At 38.4% G+C, this 14,095-nt stretch overlaps 1 protein-coding gene across 6 annotated transcripts in view; it reads right to left on the reverse strand.

Annotated features, from left to right (window-relative positions):
- The window catches only part of USP25 (ubiquitin specific peptidase 25), a 187,006-nt gene that overhangs the window by 119,781 nt on the left and 53,130 nt on the right, over positions 1-14,095 (reverse strand). For 5 of the 6 annotated variants that reach the window (XM_070405987.1, XM_070405988.1, XM_070405986.1 and 2 more), the window contains one exon: positions 7,443-7,566. The exons of the other annotated variant lie outside the window; for it this stretch is intronic. In XM_070405987.1, coding sequence (XP_070262088.1) covers positions 7,443-7,566 — 124 coding nt within the window. The remainder of the gene's footprint in view (positions 1-7,442; positions 7,567-14,095) is intronic. 6 annotated transcript variants of the gene reach the window in all.

Here is a 14,095-nt window from a genome sequence, read left to right on the forward strand (position 1 = left end):
TTCCAAGTATTATGGTTGCCAGTAGAGACAGAAGGGAGGGAGAGGGTAGACAAAACACAACAACAAAACAAATTTGCAAATTTCAAATAGCTCAGAAATAGCTACACCAAAATGTAACATGACAAAAGGCAACCCCTAGAGCCAGAAATCAAAACCCAACCCCCACTACACTTCACAGGCTTTCTTATCTTCCCAACACTGGTCATGACCATGGCAACCAGTAATACAAACAGATAAAAAGATGCTGTGTCTTCTCTTCCACACATCACAATGAATGTTTAAAGCATCTACGTATGGTAAATGTTCATCTTCCCATTAAAAATTCGTGGTACTGATTGTGGGTCATTATTTTTGCTTGTTTTCTTTTTTTCGTATTGTTATTTAAATTGCATTATAGCAGTAATGTTAAAAACAACCCATTTAGATCATCTAAGTCCACTTTGAGGAAATAGGCATTTCATTTAAGCTGTACACTAAAAAAAAAAAAAGAGGGAGGGGAGGGAGGGAGGAAGGGAGGGAGAGAAGAGGGAGGGAGAAATCATCATGTTCATTTCCTTAAAAAAAAAAATCATTGGTATTTTTATTGGGATCACACTAAACCTAAGTCAACTTAAGGAGATATTACTCATTAATCTGTCTCAATGACATCTCTATAGATATAAAAGCCAAGTGACCGGAAGGACAGAATGACAGAACAACCGGAATGACCAGTCACTATGACGTGCACTGCAGTGGCCAACTGGCCCCCACAATCTCCCACAGCCCCTCTCCCGGGCCAGCTCTGCTGGCCAATCACCTATGGCCCCTCTCCCACACCAGCTCAGCCCTGACTGGCCCCCATCGGGGCAGGCAGGCCGGATCCCACCCGTGCACGAATTTGTGCACTGGGCCTCTAATATAATATTCTTCATGGTAATTCTTGTACATTTTTATTAAACTTATTCCTAGTCTTTAATAGTTTTGTGTTATAGATGATAGCTTTTTAAAATTTCACCTTCTCATTCATTCTTATATGTAGAAATCTAATTTCTGTATATTGATCCACAATTAACATAGCTAAATAATTTTTTTCTTGGTAAGAATAGTTTATTGAGATAATAAAGACATAAAAATCTTAAATATGTAAATCAGTGACATTTTTTACATATGTGCATAACCATGTGACTAACACTCAGATCAGGATATAGAAATTTCCATTATTCCAGAATATTCTCTCACGCCCGTTTTAGCCAGCAGTGTCTCCTCCATCTCCCAGAGTCACCATTCTGACTTCTAAATTAGATTGCAATTATTATTCTATGTCACGTTTCTTTCACTCAACATGTTGCTTTGGCGATTCCTGCACATTCTTTCAAGTGCCAGAAAAATGTTTTCCATTATGTTGTTCAGAATTCCACTGAGTGAACATCCACCACTGTTTCCTATTCTGCTCTTATGAATACTTGTGGGGTTTTTTTCTTACAGTTTTTATTACCAATAAAGCTACTATGCATTCCTTTCTCAAGGGTCTATACCTAAGAGTGCAAATGCTACGTCCTAGCATCGTATATACTGAAATTCATTAGAAATTCCCAGTTTTCCAAAGTGGTTATATCATTACACATTTCTACCAACAGTGTATGACAGTTCTTCCAGCATGTCAAACTCACGGCAGGATTGATATGTTTGCTATCCATGTTCACCAACACTTGGTATTATCAATCTTTTTAATTTCAGCCATTGTGATGCAGCCTGCACCACCCAGACAGTCACCACTGCTGCAATCTATCATCATACCCAACATGGCAACATGTCCACAATCATAATTAGTACAAATTAAGGGACTCTGTTTCTGACACTGAGCCTGCCACTATGTCGGACATAAAACTCCTGCCAAAAGTTGATCTGTTTCTCTCACGATGAGTTGTGACTCCCACTTTTGGCAGACTGACCAAATTGGACATTTGATCACTTCCCCCTCCACTCCCTCTGACTTGTCTTAAGACTATCAGTGGTACCTCGAGTTGCTGACACTTTTTCTAGTTAGATTATTGCTGTTCATGTCTGTTCAGCCAACCTCTGGCCACACCTTGTGGCCCTTGAAGCTAATGTTTCATATTTTCAACTTTTATAAACTATTTATAATCTGTACTGGTGTACCTTTTATCATAAAAATCACTCAAAAATAGAATGACAGTGAAAATATTTGATGGATCTTCCATACTCCCTTACCATCCATGGGCATGTGGTATTGTTGAGCCTTAAAAGTATCCTCACAAATCAATCTTAAAAAATTTGTAATTGCCTCTCTCACTTATCCTGTTCCACACACATTCTTAAGGCAGTTCCCCCTCACAGCCGCTTCCTAAGTCGTAACCAGGATGAAGAGGGTGGGAGTTATAGAGGTCTATTTTAAAAATTCAAAATTCCACCCTAACAATTCCTGGACATGATGTTTTTTTTCATTCCCCTAATGACAACTCTATGGTGTCCTGATTGGTAAACCCTCCAGGTGGCTTCCAAACTTAAATTCAGTTGAGACACCTGCATTTTTTATTCTGCCAGGAACTATAGACAACACAAATCATCCAGTTCCTATACAGTGGCCCATATTGGCCAAAATCAGAGGCATAATTGTCCCCTGTAATTTTATAAAAATGCCTTTGTTCCTTTTGTACCTGGCTTTCTGAATGAAAGGTGGGGTGCAACTAGTAAGTTATTAGAAAAAAGAACTTATAACCACAGGAATGGGATGCACTGATTTTGTAGTAATGAAGGCAGTCCAAGCACCCACATCTAGGGTGTGGGAGGCATGGGAATAGGAGAGACAATAACAACCCCTGCTTTCAGAACTGCCTCTGGAGCCCTCATCACAAAGAGAAATCCCATGGTGAGACCACCCCACACTGTCTCACCCAGTACAGGATTCTGGCAGCTGTATTTCCATTCACTAGACATTATTTTATTATTTTCATATGTCTGTGTCAATTTGTGTCATTTTTCACTTTCATTGTCACTATTTTTAGAATAATTCCACCTTTTTCTCTAAGTACTTTTAAGATTTTCTCAATCTTAAGTGCTCTGGACTTTCATTATAATGAATTTAAGTGGTTTCTTTTCCTTTTCATGATTGGGATTTGTTGGGCTTTATGAAATAACAGGTTTTCTCTTCACTTCTAAAAAATTCTCAGTGACCACATCTTTAAATTTTGTCTCTGACCCACTCTATCCTCTCCTACAATATCAATTAATGTACGTTAGACCTATTCAGTTTATTTTCCATATCTTGCAACTTTTCCCCATCTTTTTAGCTGACTGTTACAGGTTGGATACTTTCTTCTTATATATCTTCCAGTCTAGCTATTTGTAATCTGTTATTAAATCTGTGTTGTATTTTTTAAAATATTTTAATTTTCATTTCCAAAAGATATTTCAATTCTTTTTCAAATGTGTTATGTCATATTTTCAAGCATTTCCTTTAAAAACTTAGCCACAGGACATCCTATCTAATAAAGAGGCAATATGCAAATTGACCATCACTCCAACACACAAGATGGCCACCCTCATGTGGACACAAGATGGCTGGCAGGGGAGGGCAGTTGTGGGCGATCAGGCCTGCAGGGGAGGGCAGTTAGGAGGGACCAGGTCTGGGGGGGGGGGGGGGGGTTGGGGGCAACCAGGCCTGCAGGGGAGAGCAGTTAGGGGGGACCAGGCCTGCAGGGGAGGGCAGTAGGGAGCAATCAGGCCAACGGGGGAGGGCAACTGGGGGAGACCAGGCCTGCAGGGGAGGGCAGTTGGGGGCGATCGGGCCAGCAGGGGAGGGCAGTTAGGCGTGACCAGGCTGGCAGGGGAGGGCAGTTAGGGGCGATTGGGCCTGCAGGGGAGCTGTTAGGCATTGATCAGGCTGGCAGGGGAGTGGTCAGAGGGTGATCAGGCTGGCAGGCAGAAGCAGTTAGGGGAAATCAGGAAGGCAAGCAGGCGAGTGGTTGGGTGCCAGCAGTCCTGGATTGTGAGAGGGTTCCCATACTGGAGAGGGTGCAGGCTGGGCTGAGGGACACCCCCTCCCCCGTGCACAAATTTCGTGCACTGGGCCTGTAGTATATGCATAACCCATGAACACAGGAAACAGTGTGGTGATGGCCAGAAGAAAGGAAAATGAAGGAAAAATGGGGCATGTCTGTATTAGTGTCAATGCTAAAAACAAAGAAAAAAAATGGTAAAAAATAAATAAGAGTGTCATACTCTGAGCAACTTTCCCCAATTAAACCTAAGCATAATTCCATCAATCACAACGTCTAAAGAAATGGGTGCATTTTTGCTGCCTATAATTTTTGCTGATTCTCACAGTAACTTTTTCCCAAGTATGCTTGGTAAATTTGACTGTGGTGCTTATAGAGTTACTGAAGGGGGTTCTTTGAGGTCAAAGTTGAAGACACCTTCTTAAATATAGAATGTATTTTTGATTCTGCCAGGAATTATAGACAACACAAATCCAACACATTTTAAAACTAAATTCCCAGGTTAAGATTTAGTGGATCATTAAAGTGACACAGATTTCAGCTTCAAAACCATAATACAACTCCTCAGGGGCAAGTCCAACTACCTACATCCTCAGAGCCAAGGCAACTAACTTTGTAGTGCTGTATGGGCTTTGAAGGGGGAGATGATTCTCATTTTACCCTATTGTGAGTATGTCATCCCTTGGCATAACCATTTAATGAGGGGAATAAGCTCCCCACTGTACATAGACAATGGCCTGAGACTTCTTTTTCCCACATTCTAAAGCGTATTATAACTAAAGGTCAAGTTTATACACACAAGCAAATTCATCATGTCAAAAAGTGACTTTCAGTGTTCCAAACTTACTCTTTTGGGTTCCTTCTTTCACTTACTTTAGTCTTTACTAATGTAAGAAGTAATTATATTAAGTAGTACACTTTAATATTGTTTGCAAGCATAGATTCATAAGTGACATATATAACACAATTGTTGATATGTATAATTATATATTTAGACATATGTGATATATGTAAATATCACATACATTTCTTATAAAATAAATAAAAAATAAAAATGTTCAACTTAAGAGATCATACCATAAAATTCATGAGTTACTAAACACAAGATTGTAAGATGTAAAAAGACAGACTTCATCTCATCTAATTGTATATAATTAACGTAGTATTTCAAATATGTGAACTCATATTAGGGTACAAGGTGGGGCAAAAGTAGGTTTACAGTTGTGAGTATGGGAAACAAGTTTATCTTGTATTATTTATTGTTATATTATTTTCCATACAAACAACTATAAACTTACTTTTACCCCACCCTGTATGTCTAGAAAATAGAAACATAGTCAAATGATTCTAGGATTTAATTTGGCAACATTTTGTCACCTGAACTTGGGTAATGAACAAATAGTTAAATTTACTTTTAAGCATGACTTTTTTTTTTCCATTAAAATGCATCGTTTTCCCTTTTGAACTTAAGTCCTAGCCTTAAAAAACCCAGAGGAACAAATATATCTCTGCCCAAAGTTTAGCTAGAACTCTTGCCTTCCCTTTTTTCTGACACAATGTGATTTATATACATGCTTATTAACTGCACATTTTACATTTAACATTTTAAGACTAAATTATAAAATCTATATATACCAAGAAAAAAATTACATTTTGCAACAGTAAATTAATGACTTTTTGTTTCTACTGAGTGTAATTTTACACTATTCCAAATCTCTGTAATGTTACCCACAATATAAATATTCACAAAATATTTACTATTTTAAAAGTACATTAAAATTTAAAAACCCAATAATACAAAAAAAAATTATCTTAAGAAATTTTTTCACTTGGAAAAGAATGAGTATCTAGAACAATATATAGATTGAACTTAATAACAAATTAGGAATAGTCTTAATCCCCTACCTTTATTTTTACTTTTTACTATATAATTAGTACATATTATTTTAAAATTAGAAAATATGTGACATAAAACTGCTAATAATATCTTACAACCTCTTGTTCACATAATAGATCATCATTCCCCTTAAATATGAAATACAACTCATGTATTTCATGTTTAAACATTTCTTATCAAAGCTTAAGTACGGTCAAGTTTTATAATTACTCAAGATAATTATTTTAAACTATTTTCTTAAGATAAAAACTAATTTTATAATTTCTCCAAATCCTTCACAAAATAAGCCTAAATAAAATATCTAAAGATAGCCTATGCATTTTTGGTTTTCATTTAAAATTACTGACAATAAGTTATGTTAGCCACACTAAAAAGGATAATGAATTTTAATTAACTCTTTCCATTTTAATATGTCTTACAAGATAGTTTCCTAAGTAATATTTAAAGACATTTAAAAGTATCACTAAGAAAAATTATGTGCATAGCATAAACATAGTATTTTGAGAATCTCCTACTATACAGTAATTTCAGAGTACTTAAAAGAAGTAACTATTGATATTATGCCAAGGGAAATTATCTGAGAAAGCTGATATATTTAGCTACCAACCTCTGTTGTAGGGAAAAAGAATGCTGGAGTCATAAGACCCATCTTAGCTGTGAACTTTTAAGAAATCAGTTAGCCTCTTAAAAGATAAACTTCCTCTTCAGTAAGTTACCAACACCTCCAAAGAGTTGTTTAGATTATAGTCAGTGATAATTTAAATACTTTTTAAAAAATTATCACTGTTTTGTGATTAAAAAAAAATCAAATTTACTTATTTGATTCTTTGGTGGATCAAATTGTTTAAAACTAAAAAGTTTTAGCTATTTAAATCAAAAGAGGCATTCTATCACATTCCTTGGGATCTTGCCAATTCCTTAAAAAAAATACAAAAACAAAACAAACAAACAAAAAAAAAACCACGAAAAATAAACCTTGTACCATCATATTATATAGATGAGAGACTGGCAAACTATGGACCATGAACCAAATCCAGCTGGTAGCCTGTTTTGATAAAACCAAGATTTATTGAAACACAGACACAATCACTAAATTATGTATGATCTATGGCTGCTTTTGCACTACACCACCAGAGTGAAGTGATTTTGACAGAAACTATATGGCTAACAAAGCCTAAAATATTTACTGGTACTATAGGCCTTTACAAAAACAAAAGTTTGCTGACTCTAGCTATAAATAATTATAAATTAAATTGGAGAATGTAAAAGAGATTAGCAGAAGAAAAGAAAAAATCAAAGGAATATTAAACTATACACCTAAACATATGCCCCATAATGCCACTTCAAATCCTAAAATCTAAGCTTCATATTCAAATGGAACTAGAATATGAAAATTTTAGTTACATAACATATAAAAACAATGCTGAAGTATATTAAGAGTTTATTTAGAATAACAAAGTGTATCTTTGTGCCTCTTGAAATTAAGCCAATTATTATGTCTATTATAAATAGTACTTATATCTACTTTATACACATTATGTTTTTACCTGCTAATGGCTTGCTCCTCATCAGTTATTCCAGTCTCCCTGAATGCCCTGTTTGATTCCGCCAAACTCAAGGCAATTGCTCTCTGAAGATCATCTTTATCATCTCCAGTGAGATCAATCACATCTGAAAAGCAAAACTATCTTACTCAAAATTAAAAGTCAAACAAAACGAAAGATAATTCTTATCATGGAGTTATACGCAATTACCCTTTCAAACCAAAGTCAGCGCCAACTTAATTCTGTATAAGAGCCTCTCTGAAGAGAATGCAAACCAATTATAAATTGCTTTACTTCAAAATTTAATGTTCTTCTCTAAGATATACCTAAAACAATAAGAGCATAAATATTTTTCATTGCAAAGGAATCTCAATATTTACTACAAAGTGTCTGATTAAAAGCTAATAAGTTTCTTTACCAACAAAAATCGAAATCAACTAAGCATCTACATTTATGCTTTTTGAAGTTAACCCAAATGCACACACACTACAGTGTAGCCATACAACCTAGCTATTATCTATCAGAGTATAACAATTAATAATGGAGCTCTCTAAAATTAGGTTTCAGAAACTGACCATAAATATACATTTTTAAAAGTCTGGAGGTATGTACCAAACTGTTAACAGTGGTTAATTGTGGGGAGGACAGTTAACAGAGGAGGAAGTGTAAGGATCTTTTATTTTCTATATTAAGCACTCTACCCTCTGAAGTATTTAATAAACATGCAGTCCTTTAAATTTAACAAAAAGATTTCATTTCACAACAAGAAAATACAAACAAATGACACTATTTTCTTTTCTAGCAAAAGAAAATTATCTTGATAGCTATAAGTATTCTTTATCCAAAAAAAGGCTATAATTATCATCTTCAGAAAAACAAACACTTTTTAATCTAATTTGCCAATGTAAACTGGTCAATTTCCTTAACCCAAAAGATGGCAAAAATACTCCCATTATCATTTAAACAATGATAGGAGGCACAGCATGTTGCTAAGTAGGAGATTACAAAACAATATGGTGAGTAAGAGAAAGTAGTATAGCTGCTATTACCTTTGCGTGGTTAGAATTATGCTCATTGATATTTTGAACAAGTTTTGTATTCATTTTTCATTTATATTTGAGACATGTTAAAATTATTTTTTGTCTCTGTAACCCTGGAATTTAACAAGAGAGAAACAAACAAAAAGGGGTAGGGCATTGGAAATAAGGTAACTGCATTTTATCATCTGGCTAAAGGGTTGTATACAGATACTAGAGAAGAATATTCCACACTTAATGAGAAAGAAATAATGTATATTGACAGTTTCAAAAGCCTACTTTGATTGTTATCCATACTTTTTTTCTCCAAACAGTAGCTTACACAAATATTAGAAATAATAGTTAGCTATGGAAGGTGTTATTTTAATGTCCTTAGTATACTAGTAATAAGTCTCACAAAAACGTAATAAGTAGGAGCCAAAAAAAATTCCAAGTAAAATATGGAACAAGTTATAGCAGGGTAACTGAAATATGGCATATACCTGCATATACCAACAGGCTAAAGGTTTCCTCAGTCTGGCTTACAAAACCCAAGTTCACTAGACCAGAGCTGTAGGTGGATGTTACCTGGGTGTTGCCATCCAGTCCAGTATAAAAATTGATGAAGAAAAAGGTAGGACTAGAGGGGCATAAAATGCCCTATTAAATGAGTCATTGCCTAGCTAGAGTGGCTCAGTGGTTAAGCATTATTAACCCATGAACCAGGACATCACCAGTTCGATTCCCAGTTAGGGAACATGCCAGGGTTGTGGGCTTGATCCCTAGTGTGGGGCATGCAGGAGGCAGTCAATCAGTGATTCTCTCTCATCATTGATATTTCTATCCTTCACTCTCCCTTTCTCTCTCTAAAATAAAAAACGTATTTTAAATAAATAATGAGTCATTAAATCATGCTCATTAAGTAATGACTATAACTTGGGTGAGTAAAGAGAGAATAATGGAAGTAAAGGAAATAATTTGAAAAGAACAAAGCAGAAAGACAGGTTTTGGGGATACAATCAATTAGCCCACAGACTCCATTCTTTCATCCTTCGAGTGTGCTATCTTCAACTACGAAAGCTGGAAAGATTGAAACAAACAAACCTATTTTCCCAATCCACTAGAGGTTCAAGTTCTGGGTAAAATTTAGGTTCTCCCAACTGGATGCATGAACATGAGATTTCGAAGGCAGAGTGAGGCGGAGACCATTAACCTACTGCTTTTGGCTGTGGTCTCCAATATGACTGAACAGATAGATATGGTTGTTCCATAGAGCAGGGGTCCTCAAACTTTTTAAACAGGGGGCCAGTTCACTGTCCCTCAGACCGTTGGAAGGCCGGACTATAGTTTAAAAAAAAAAACTATGAACAAATTCCTATGCACACTGCACATACCTTATTTTGAAGTAAAAAAACAAAACAGGAACAAATACAATATTTGTATTTGCATGTGGCCCGCGGGCCGTAGTTTGAGGACCCCTGCCATAGAGCATTCCAGTGTCCAGTTTCCATTGAAGGGATGTCAGCAATAGAGAAGTGGAAACCAAACTCTGAATCCCAATGTCCAGGCATAGCTCAGTGGCAGCTACCTAATCCTGGCTGCCTGTTCCCTGGGCCACAGCTACAGAGGTATGTCCTTGAACTCAGCAATCCCAGAGGCAGCCTCCTGATTCACTACCATTTTGACTGTGGCAGAGGGAGCAGCTTCTCTGGCTGGCCAGTCTGCAAGGGTCAGGGAATCCTTTCAGCTGGCTGAGCTGCAGTTCTTCCAGTGATTTCTGAAGAATCAAACCCCTGTTTTAAATTTCTTTGAAATGATGAGGAGTGTTTACTGTTTCATGACTGACAAATAAACCAAAATGGCTAAAGCAGAAAACTAAATTAGAAATAGCAACAACTCATATTGAGCATTTCATAATTTACCTATTGTAACTCAAACACCAAAAAAGCAAATAACAAAGTAAGATATTTTTAACCCTATTTCATAAATGAGATAACCGAGGTTGTGAAAATGAAGTATAACATTATAGAATAAAGAATGCAGACAGGCTTCTATTTAAGTCTTCTAACTATTAAATCAAGTGGTCTCTCCTCTATACTAGAAGTTCTCCAAGTGTGGTCCATGGATCCTTGGGGATCCCCTTACCCTATTAGAAAAGGGGATTCCTTAAGTAAAAAATGTTCATGACAATACTAACATATTACTTTCCTATTCTAGTGTGGTCACATTTGCACTAATGATGCAAAACAACAGTGCCTAAAACTGCTGCATCTTAGCAGAAATCAAGGCAGTAGAACCAAGTGTGTGCGCAATTCACTGTACTACTCACAACTACGCACACTAACTATTCAAAAAGAAAAAGTCTAGTTTCTCTTAAGTCCTTGATAAAAAAGGGGAAATTTTTATTAAATCTGAAACACTGGCTTACGTGTTCATTGATACTGTATGATGAAATCAGAAGTACTTATGCTGTGTATGCAGAGCATGCGGCTGCTGAGCGCAAACACTAATGCAATGCCTGGGCGACAGGCTGAAAGGCTGACTTTTTCATGGAACACTATTTTTACTTGAAAGAACACCAACAAACTACAGACTATAAGTATTCAGACTTCAGTATTTGACAGACATTTTCTCAAAAGTAAACCGAGTGAGTCTGTCACTTGGAAGAGAACAAATTAACAGTATTTGTTGCCAATGATTAATATGGAATTTTCAAGCAAAGTTGGAACTTTGTTTAAATTTGTTTCCACCATTTTGAACTTAATATCTTCCCAGTACTTTAAATCTTTTCTGACTAGAGGCCCGATGCATGAAATTCATGCGTTCAGGGGTGTCCCTCAGCCCAGCCTACGCCCTCTCGCAGTCTGGGAGCCTCTGGGGGAGCGGGCCTAAGCTGTCAGTCAGACAACCTTAGCACTGCCGCAGAGGTGGGAGAGGCTCCCATACCACCACTGTGCTCTCCAGCCATGAGCCTGGCTTCTGGCTGAGCAGTGCTCCCCCTGTGGAAGCACACTGACCACCAGGGGGCAGCTCCTGCATTGAGCACCTGCCCCTTGGTGGTCAGTGTGCATCATAGTGACTGGTCATTCCGCCTTTTGGTCAATTTGCATATTACCCTCTTATTATATAGGATGAAATCAAGTGATGTTAACAATTTCAATTTGTTTTATAATGTAAAGATTCTTCCAATATTTGAAAGGAATTATTTTCTAAATTACCAATGCATAGTGTTATAAAACCACACACACAGTAAACAATCCATTAGAAGAGCAAGCTATATGAAAAAGATGCTTAGAAGCAACTTTTTATTCTATTTGGTCTTTGACCCTAGTTCCTAACACAGAGTCTCTAAATCCCTTGGAATTTCCTGGGTGACAGGAGCATCTTTGTTCCAGTGAGGTGACTCTTGGTGGGCTCCTGTACAGCTTCAGGATGGGCACTGGTGATCAGAAAGACCAAGCCAAGATAAAAAGCTTGGAACTTTGGCCCCCCCCAGGAAAGAGAGAAGGCCTGAAGATTAAGTTAATAATCAATCATGCCTCCCTGATGAAGCCTCAGAAAAATCATTAAATACAGGGTTCAGAGGCTTTAAGATTGGGGAGCATATCCACATGCTGGGAGGGTGGAGCACCCCAACTCCACAAACCAGAAGCACGTGCACCTTGAACCCTTTCAGACCTTGCCTTATGTACCTCTTTACCAACTGTTCATCTGTATCCTTTGTCACAGTGGTCGGCAAACTCATTAGTCAACAGAGCTAAATATCAACAGTACAATGATTGAAATTTCTTTTGAGAGCCAAATTTTTTAAACTTAAACTATATAGGTAGGTACATTGTTATTAACTTAATTAGGGTACTCCTAAGGCTTAGGAAGAGCCACACTCAAGGGGCCAGAGAGCCGCAGTTTGTCAACCATGGCTTTATCATATCCTTTATTATATAACTAGAGGCCCGGTGCACAAAAATTTGTGTACTCGGGAGGGAGGGGGGGTTCCCTCAGCCCGGCCTGTGCCCTCTCGCAGTCTGGGACCCCTCAGGGGATGACCACCTGCTGGCTTAGGCCCACTCCCTGGGGGATTGGGCCTAAGTTGGCAATCAGACATCCCTCTGGCAGCCCTGCAGCCCTCGGGGGATGTCCACTTGCCAGCGGGGAGCAAGCCTAAACTGCAGTTGGACATCCTTAGCGCTGCTGAGGAGGCAGGAGAGGCTCCCACCACCACCGCTGTACTGGCAGCCATCAGCCTGGCTTGTGGCTGAGCAGAGCTCCCCATGTGAGAGCGCCCTGACCACCAGAGGGCAGCTCCTGCATTGAGCATCTGCCCCCTGGTGGTCAGTGTGTGTCATAGTGACCAGTCATTCCCAGTGGTTCTGCTGTTAGGGTCAGTTTGCATATTACCCTTTTACTATATAGGATAGAGGCCTGGTGCACGGGTGGGGGCCGGCTAGTTTGCCCTGAAGGGTGTCCCAGATCAGGGTGGGGGTCCCGCTTGGGTGCCTGGCCAGCCTGGATGAGGGGATGATGGCTGTTTGCAGCTGGTCACACCCCCTTCAGGGTGGGGGTCCCCGCTGGGGTGCCTGGCCAGTCTGGGTGAGGGGCTGAGGGCCATTTTCAGGCTGGCGGGTAACTGAAGCTCTCAACCTCTCCTTTTTTTCTTTTTTTTATTTTATTCTGGGATTTATTTACCTTCTACGGCTGTCACTGGAACTGAGAGCCAGCTTTAGCTCTGAGGCTCCGCTCCAGCTCTGAGACCTCGGCTGCTGAAAGCAGGTTTCTGGGGTTTGTTTAGCTTCTATAATTGCAACATTGTTTCTTAGAGTGCAGCTCAGAGGCCAGCAGTGGTAGGCGGGGAACCTTGGCTTCCTCCATCACTGGAGCAAGCAAGCCTCCTGTTCACTTCAGCTGGCTGGCTGCCGGCCGCCATCTTGGTTGGCAGTTAATTTGCATATCTCGCTGATTAGCCAATGGGAAGGGTAGTGAAGTTACCATTAATTACCATGTTTCTCTATTATTAGATAGGATAAACCAGTAAATATGGTGTTTCCCTGAGTTCTTTGAGCCAATCTAGCAAGTTATCAATATCATATCCTTTATTATATAATAAACCAGTAAACATGGTGTTTCCCTTAGTTCTGTGAGCCAATCTAGCAAGTTATCAAACTTGAGGAGAGGTTGTGAGAACCCCCAATTTGTAGCCAAGTCAAACAGCAGTGTGTGTAACTTGAGGACTCACTACCTGTGAATGACTCCTAAAGTGATGGCAGTCTGTGGGACTGGGCCTTTAACCTGTGGCATCTGATCCTAACTTCAGGTACACAGTCTCAGAATTAAATTGAATTGTAGGACATGCAACTAATGTTGGAGAATTGGTCATCTGTGGGGAAAACTCACACAGCTGATGTCAGAAGTGTTGAGTCTGAGCAGAGAAAGAAATAAGCAATAGTAATCGTCAATGCTAGAAAGGCTGGTTGACCACAAACTATTGGCCTTCAACTGAAAACCTGGGCATCTTCCTTTAAGCAATAAAGAAGGTTTACTTATTATTTGTAGTTTCAGTATAACTACAATAATTGTCTTCATTATATTCTCATTATTTAACAAAGCTGCTTCTTTCCATAGGATATTTCAGAATAATACGGC

Source organism: Myotis yumanensis, unplaced genomic scaffold, assembly GCF_028538775.1.
Source record: "Myotis yumanensis isolate MYYU_CA2020_CCGP unplaced genomic scaffold, mMyoYum1.0.hap1 SCAF_2, whole genome shotgun sequence".
NCBI lineage: Eukaryota > Metazoa > Chordata > Mammalia > Chiroptera > Vespertilionidae > Myotis > Myotis yumanensis.